The 8,457-nt window shown below is 56.5% G+C and overlaps 1 protein-coding gene across 1 annotated transcript; it reads left to right on the top strand.

Annotated features, from left to right (window-relative positions):
* The first annotated feature begins 275 nt into the window (after window positions 1-275).
* Window positions 276-4,932, top strand: Lrrc3 (leucine rich repeat containing 3). Its single transcript, XM_041634280.1, has 2 exons — window positions 276-456; window positions 1,105-4,932. The coding sequence occupies exon 2, from the start codon at window positions 1,228-1,230 to the stop codon at window positions 1,981-1,983; it is 756 nt and encodes a 251-aa protein (XP_041490214.1). The 5' UTR covers window positions 276-456; window positions 1,105-1,227; the 3' UTR covers window positions 1,984-4,932.
* Window positions 4,933-8,457: the final 3,525 nt, after the last annotated feature.

Raw genomic sequence — 8,457 nt, forward strand, 5'->3', positions numbered from 1 at the left:
ATCGATCACGGACCGCCCATCTGAGACCACGCCCCTCAACACTCAGACCACGCCCTTACCTGACACTTCTCACCCACAAAAGGCTCCGCCCTACCCCCACCCCCCACCCCCCATGCACACAACACCAACACCCCTATCTGGACACCTTCTCACCGGCCCCACCCCTATAGCAAGGCCACTCTCCGCCCGGCCCCTCCCCTCAAGGCCCCGCCCCAACCACGCGAAACCCCGCCCCTCTGGCCTCACCCCTCTTATTCCAGACCCTGCCGCCACGCTGCCCCTCCTCTTGCCGGTCCCTCCCCTATCTCAAAGGCCCCCGCCCCTCCATCCCTGGCTTTCCAGCCTCTTCCCTCTACTGGCCGCTGGGTGGGCGCGGGTCGGGTCGCTGCGGTGCTGGGAGGGCTTTGGTCGGGCTCCGGGAAGCTCGGAAGGCTCAGAGCAGCCACAGCCGCTCAGGTAAAGCCCCTACCCTACCCGCCCGCGTGGCTTCCCATCAGCGGAGCTCCGGTGTCCCGGCCCTGCCACCCTGCTCTCTGTCGCCGCTCCCCTCTCAGCCCAGCCACACGCAGGGGGCTGCTTTTCCTTTCCGCTGCCCCCAGCGCCGCGGGCATGGAGCTGCTGCCTGGGGGTGCCCGGCGAGCTCTACTGATGACCGCAGTCTTTAAGGTGTCACAGGTAGCCGAGTGCTCAGGGACAAATGGGCCGGGCGGGCGCAAGCGGCCACCTGCCCCTCCCGACCTGGCTGGCACAGATCGGGAGGGGAGCCCTCCGCCAGCACTTGCCTGGAGTTGGGGGAGGGGAGAGAGGGATGGATCTGTGGGCCTACGCCCAGACTTGGGTCCCCAGCTATGGGTGAGTGACCAGGGGTAGGGCCGGTTTCCAGCTAGCGGTTAGCCCTAGTCGTCTTTTTTAGCTGGGAGATGCTTCTCTGGGTGGCCTTGGGAATCTTCCAGAGTAAGTTACAAGCAGGTATGTTTGATAGCCTGCAACCCTGACTCAAACCTGGTGAGTCTATGACGCCTTTCCTCCCTGGTTCTGTCCTCCCAGACGGATGGTAATGGGCAGTGTTAGTCACCCTGACCTCTCTCTCTCTTTTTCTTGTAGACCTGAGACCATTAGGCTGTAAGTGAGGACACAGAGTTTGTGTTGGATGACTGCCTGCAACGCGGAGGAGGACACTCACCGGCAAATCCCAGAGAAGCACTACCTGGGTCAGGTGGAGACAAGATGAGCCCCAGGGGTAGGCAGAGCCCCTCGCAGGGGTCTTGTTTCTTCATCCTCTTCTGCTTACGCTTAGGTGCCTCCTGCCCACAGGCCTGCCAGTGCCCTGACCATGCTGGGGCTGTGGCTGTCCACTGCAGTTCAAGAGGCCTGCAGGAGATCCCTAGGGACATCCCAGCGGATACGGTGCTCCTGAAGCTAGACGCCAACAGAATCTCCCGAGTCCCCAACGGAGCCTTCCAGAACCTGCCCCAGCTGAGGGAGCTGGACCTGTCCCATAATGCCATCGAGGCCATTGGGCCTGCAGCCTTCTCAGGTCTGGCTGGAGGCCTGCGGCTTCTGGATCTATCCCACAATCGCATCCGAAGAATTCCAAAGGACGCACTGGGCAAGTTGAGTGCCAAGATCCGCCTGTCCCACAATCCACTGCACTGTGAGTGTGCCCTGCAGGAGGCCCTGTGGGAGCTGAAACTGGACCCTGACTCTGTGGATGAAATTGCCTGCCACACCTCGGCCCAGGAGCAGTTTGTGGGGAAGCCACTGATCCAGGTCTTGGACTCAGGTGCCAGCTTTTGCAGTACCCACCGGAAGACCACCGACGTGGCCATGCTGGTCACCATGTTCTGCTGGTTCACCATGGTGATCGCCTATGTGGTGTACTACGTGCGCCACAACCAGGAGGATGCCAGACGACACCTGGAGTACCTGAAGTCCCTGCCTAGTGCGCCAGTCTCTAAGGATCCTCTCAGCCCTGTGCCCTAGCGCCTGCCTCCGGCGGGCACTGAGCCTGGCTGCCCTGGTTTGTGCACCAGGTGGAGGTGATGGTGCTCTTGTGTTCCCAGGGAGGTGCACTCCAGCTGCTTCTGCACGGCCCCAAAAGCACTTCCATTGGCATTTGGTCCCTGCAGCCACTGCCTACCCAGTAGGGGATTTGCCCATCTTATTGGGTAGGTAAACTGAGGTTTAGAGGTATGGAACACTTTGCCAGAGACGGATTCAGCTGGCACCTAAACCCAGGCTGCTTATGGTGTAGGTCTGAGACTCCTTTGATCTCTCTGCCAATCTTGTCCACGCGGTGCTGGGGGAAGTGAATATTTGCACACACAAGGATGGGGCCCTGGTAGGGAGGATGGCTGCAGCTCTGTCAATCATAGGCATCAGCAGCTTTGACGCTGGGGAATGGCTCTCTCTGTTTACTCTTGCCCTCCCAGTCTATCGGAACACAGAGATGCTGCCCTTTCCCAGAGCAGAGCACTGGTGATCTAGGCCTTTCGAAAGAGGTCAGTGCAAAGTCCAGCCTGCATTGACTTGTTCTGACCTTTGTTCTGGGAGTGTCTGAGTTGCCCTTGTGCCAAAATTTCAGTCCCTTGAGGGGGAGAAAATGGGGAAACGTGAGAAAGGTTCAGCATGGGCTTACTGTGACAGTGCCCGCTGCCAGACAACTTATGGCCCTCCCCTGCTTCTGCCACTCCCATCTGTGCCTGGCCAGTGGAAGCCTGTCAATCACAGTGGCTCCTGTGCCTTGCTTTTCTACTGCCAATATCTAAAGCAGCTTTTTCAAAGGAGGCGGGACTGGTGTTGAGGTTTCCATGCCAATCAACAGGATGCTGCTTTTCTCTAGCAACAAGAACTTTCTCCTTTCACCTCACTGAAATCCCAGAGTTACTTCGTTGATCAATTTTCTTACCTATATTACTTCACGTTCAGGGGTAGATATTACAGCCACCTACTTGACTAACTTCCAGTTTTATTATTTTCTGTCTTTTCGTATAAGCGTTTTTATCTTAAGCTTTGTTGAGTCCTTGGGAGAAGCAAATGGGTGGATTGTGTGGTTGCTGAGTGTCGTTAGGTCTAGCCGCCTTTTCAAGCAGAAATTGACGGTGGCTTCTCTTTCTGTTGGGAAATCCTCTTGTGATCTGCAGGGACAAGGTGAGACTGTGTCTGGGGCCTGGCCTGGCTTGGTTTTAGTATCACTGTGGCCCACAGTTATGTCACCACAAGACGTGGTACCTGGGGCCACATGACCGTCAGCTGCAGAAGTACACGAAAAAGAGACGCTCATGAGCTTCCCCTACTTCTGAGCGCTCACACTTGACACTGACCACCAATTCCTCCACCGCACTGGGCCAAGCTACACTGTCCACAGGGCTGCAGGGGTCAGGCCCTGGCAGGGGCGAGTAGCACCATTTCCATCCCGGTGAGAATTGGAACTGTGAGGGAGCCTCCTTAGTGACCCCAGGCACTGGTGTGACTGCTGCCCGGCCCACATGGCACAGAGATGACCCACACATGGTGTCCGCTTACGTGTTCAGTGGAGACAGGCACCGAGGGCAGAGTGGTCTGGACCTGGAAGGTTCTGTCCCAAGGAGAAGAGTCTAAAAAGCCAGTGCTGAGGGCATGGATTAAAGACGGGGTACTATCCTGATGCTGGGATGGTGCCCAGGGGGCTGTGTCTGTCCCATGAACAGGGACACCTCTAGCCTGGCAGCCACTCCGGGAGGTGCTGCTGGAGAGGAAATGGCTTGCATGCCTCTTGTTGGGTGTTGTGATGTGTGGTGCATGGAGGGTCGCTGCTTCTAAGCTGATGTCACAACGTAGGTGGTAGCTGGGCCCCTGAAGCCCTTCCACCTGTGTCAGGGGCCTCCACTGTCCAGCAGGTCTGTCCCATTGACATGACCAGGTCAGGAAGGAGAATGGATGGAGGCTGGGTGGGGGAGGCCAGTACCCCAGAGGTCTTCTGCTGTTCTTGTCCCAGAATCACCAGTGGGCCCTTTAGATTCACAGGGGTAGGACTCCTTCCCAGGCTGCTCAACTCACTGCCAGACTCAACATGCTGCCCTTAGCCTAGGACATGGCCCTACCTGGTTGTGCATCCACAGGGCCCCTGCCGGAAAGAGAAGGCAGGGGACAGTCTACTTGTATGGAGCCTGGAAGGACATACCCCCTCCTCCTGTGAAGAGAACCCCAGAGACCCCAGTACCCTCCTGCTCATCCAGGCTTCCAACCCTACTTCTTTGGAGTCCCATCTTTCGGCCATGCCATTCCCTGCCCTCGCTTTTCCCTGCCAGGACCAGCTCATAAGATAAGGGTATGAGGCTGGGCTCCCTGATGGAGACTTGCAGGGGGAGGGGTGCATTGAAATGTTCTTTCTCCCTGGATCCCACCTTCTTCACCATCCTTCAGTCCTTGAATGATCTTCCTCCCCAACCCTGCACAGACCCTCTAGATCCTAGACACTCTGGATCAGCCCTGCTTCTGTACCCCTCCCCAGACTCTGGAAAGTGGGGCCTTGCCACACAAACAGAGGTGCCCAAATGTTCCTCAGGAACAGTGGGTGGTTTATGCCACATGCCTCCGTGTCGCGCCTCCGCACCCCCGCTCCCCCCCCCCCCCGCCTCCATCAGTATAAACTCACCGTCCCTGGTCCCAGCCACCAGCCCTGCTGGGCATTTTCCTTCCCGCTAGCCCACTAGTCACTCCTGGTTTCTAAGACACGGTTCTAAACTGAGTTCCTTGGGTGGGGTCAGAGGTGGGGGATGCTAAGGCGTAGACTGAGATGTAGTGTTCTGGACCTGTGGCCGCTCTCAGCCATGCAGAAACCCGAGGATGGCTTCTGAGTTGCCTTTCCTGGAAGCCCCATCCTGAACCTGATCTGTCCCCTTCTCAGCCTCTTTTTTTTCTGTGAACCCCCAATAAAGCTCTTTGTGCTGAAAGCCACAGATGGGGATTGTGTCTTCAACTCCGGCCGATGCCTGCCCCTCACAGCCCTGTCAGAATCTGCAGGTCCTCACAGCTGGGAGGGCATCTCCATCTGATTGTTAGAGCTGCGTCATGATGATCACTAAGTTCCCAGGAATTCTGGGAGCCAGCTTGCACCATGGCCCCTTCAAGCTGACCACGTTGAGGCACTACGCCAAGGATGTGGTAAACACTACATGTCAGAATTCCACCCTCACACCTTTTGCCAGGGAAGTGTCTGGTGTGGCCGGTAGCACCTGGATTGTCACAGTGCAGGTGCTCCCACGCAGTCATGCGCCACCGGTTTACAAGCCACACACTGCAATGTGCTTTCCTGCCATGGAGCCTTCCTACACCAAGTCTCTGCTCTCCAACTCGGTTCCCAGTTAATGTGGCTGAAAAGACCGCAGAGGGTTCCCATCGCCTGTCAGCCTATCTCCCTTCCCTGCAGACTGGCTTGTCCCTCCTAGGGAACCCTCAGTGTAGGCAGAGCAGGGCCCATCAGCTTCCACAGTCTACACACACACACACACACACACACACACACACACGTATACACATGCATACACATTTTCACTACATATAACCCAGGCAAACACTGACATGATGTTACATTCATGCTCATGCACACGTGCTCATGTGCACACATGCTCACATGTACACACTCACTTAGGGACATGCACTGTTCACTGGTACCACCTCCTTTCTCAGTACCTGCACCTGCAATCCCTCGGTCCTTCCTGGTACAGTGTGTCTGTGGTACTTGGCGGGAGTGTTGTACCCCCTGCCTCTAGAGACTGTTGCGTGCTCAGGGCTCTCTGTAGGAGCACCCATCCCTTACTTTTCCAGCATCCAGGGGCAGCTGCTTTCCTGGGATTCTGAGGGCAGTCTTTTTTGCAGCTCTCTGAACCTCTGCCTTGCACCCCATAGGCTAAGGAGTCCTGACCTGCCTGAGTCCCTGAGTGCTGGGCTTAGAGGGAAAGCCCTTACTTTGGAAGGAGCCTGTGGGTGGTGCCAAAGACAAAGCCATGAACATGGGTAGGACCACTCTGGCAGGGCTAGTATCCAGGCCCTGACAAAGCAAAATCCCATGACTCTGTCGGAGTCTGGCGTTGAGATAACAGCAGCTCTCAGCCACCCTCTTTTCTCAGGACACAGGCCACTGGAAGGGGACCACGGCCTCTACCTTACAAGGCCACCTTGCTTTCAAAGGTGTTGGTTCTCACAGCGGCTGGCAGGGTGGGCCCTGCTCTGCTTCAGAGGAGAAGCTGAGGGCCAGGAGGAGTGGCGTGCTTGCTTAGTGGTGGTTGGCTCCTGGCAGCCCGGGCTGGAATCTGAATCTCTGATGGCTGGCCTGGACACTGTCACTGGGAACTGGGCCTCGGGGTGTTGTCAAAACAAAAGGCCAGAGCCTGGTTGACTACAGATGGAAGAAAGGCTAGCGGCCAGTGTGTGAGGCAAAACAGACCTGTTCATTCAGCCTGTCTACAAGGCCACCATAGCCAAGGGCAGGACATTTCAAGCCGAGAACTGGCTCTGCACTTGTAACCATGGCAACAACAGTGCCCAGAAAGGGAGTGGACACCTAGGCGTCACTGGGTTACATTAGCCATCAGAAATGGCCATGTGTTGCTGTCGGGTCCAGTGGAGGCCAACCATCTTGCCTCTTCCTTCATATTCCGTGTAGACGGAAGCAAGGGTCCTCCCTCCTGTCCCAGGCCCTTTGTTCTGTCACTTTCGAGATGCCTTTGTGCCCTCTTAGGGAAGGTGGTACTGCAGTTTGATGAATACGCAGCCTACCCTGTCTTTCTGTCCTCCCTGACGCTACTGGAGGCTCCTGAGGACAGGTGCCCAGCTGTGGGGCAGGGCTTTCTTAGACTTCTCTTCATGGCCACTTTCTCATTGTGTCTCAAGGCTGGCCCCTCTGGAGTGGGGAAAGACAGGACGGGAGGAGGAGAGGAGAGGAAAGGGGAAAGGAAAGGAGAGAGGGGAAGGAAAGATGAGAAACAAGAGGAAGGAGAGAAAAGGAGAAAAGAGAGGCGTGAGAGGAGGAAAGAGAAGAGGGAGGAGAGCCCAGGGCATGGTCAGCAGAACAGGCTCTTGTAGGTATCCCACTCCAATCCCAAAACCATGCCTGTTTCCTAACGCGGTAGAAAGGGACTTGAGGTTGCCACTGCCAACCATTGCACCACTGTTCCGTGTGGAGCAGGTTGGGAAGGGGGACTCAGTGGCTCTTTGGAGGCAAAAAGATACAGCAGCTGGACAAGGACTGGGGAGGGCGGTCATGAACCAAAGGCTGCCCGTGGCTCCAGGAGCCGGGAAGATGTGGACTCAGATTCCTCTAGGAAGTAGCCATCTTTGTCACCACTTCAGCCAGGAGCCTGTGTGGGCCTTCTGCCCATTGGGACACTGGGCTGGGAAGTGTTGCTGGTTTGGTCACTGACTTTGTGACAGCAGACTGCTTCATATAACCTGGCACTCCCTGTGGAGCTGCCCCTTACCTGCTCACTGTCTGCCCTACTTGGACCAGCTCCACTCTCCCTAACCATTTTCACCCAAGTAGATCCACGCTTCTGCAACTTTTTTGTCTGCCCTCCCACCCCTTGCACTGGACACGCAGACCTTCCACAAGCCCTGCCATTCTCCTTCCTTGACCCGCCCCTCTCCATGTTCTGCGATCTCCGCACTGCAGGGCAGTATTAGGTGGCATGGGGTACCTGCTAGGGTTGGGAGAACCAAAGGCTCTGAAGTGGCTCCTGTGGGAGGTGGTTCTGTAGTTTGTCACCAACCTGCCCCTTGGCCCAGGAAACCCGTGACTGGCTGTTGGCCACAGTAACCCTTCCTCAACGGCCTTCCCTGCAGCTTCATGAGCGTGACCGCAAGCCAAAGACTGGTGAGCAGGAGGATGGAGGACAGACAATGGTGTGCTCAGTGAGGAGCTAGGGACTGCCACTAGCTGAGAACAAGGAAGGGCAGCATAGCTGTGGGTGAGTAAGGCCTGCCAAGGTGGTGGGCTAGGCAGGCAGGTGACAAAAGGGTGTGGCCTGGATGGGTCCCACCGCACAGTCGATTTGCTAGATAGCATCCACACTGTGCAGCACTTACTCCTGCAGAAGATTTTGGTGGCACTCAATGTGGGGACAGAGGACCAGCCTGACCCAACTGTGAGGGAGGAAGCACTGGGCTTCAGATTTGAGCCAGACCTGTGGAAGGGGTCTCAAGGCCTACAGCTTATGACGCAGGGCCTGGCTAGAAAGGGCTGGAAGGTGTGTTTGAGCGTGTTTGCAGCACACGTTGGCACTGTTGTACCTATGGGAAGGTGTACACGTGTGTGCGTATGCTAGGGGTGTCTGTGGGGAAGTGTACATGGATGTATGTGAGGGAGGTGTTGGGACAGAAAGGTACATGTTTGGCAGTGTGGACGTCATAGCAACCCCAACTTGAGGATCAATGACCTCAGAGCAAACAGAATGCCACAGCAGAACTACACAGATCAAG

The sequence above is a fragment of the Microtus oregoni genome, unplaced genomic scaffold (genome assembly GCF_018167655.1).
Source record: "Microtus oregoni isolate MIOR12 unplaced genomic scaffold, Mior012 000046F_ref0000063, whole genome shotgun sequence".
Classification (NCBI taxonomy): Eukaryota; Metazoa; Chordata; class Mammalia; order Rodentia; family Cricetidae; genus Microtus; species Microtus oregoni.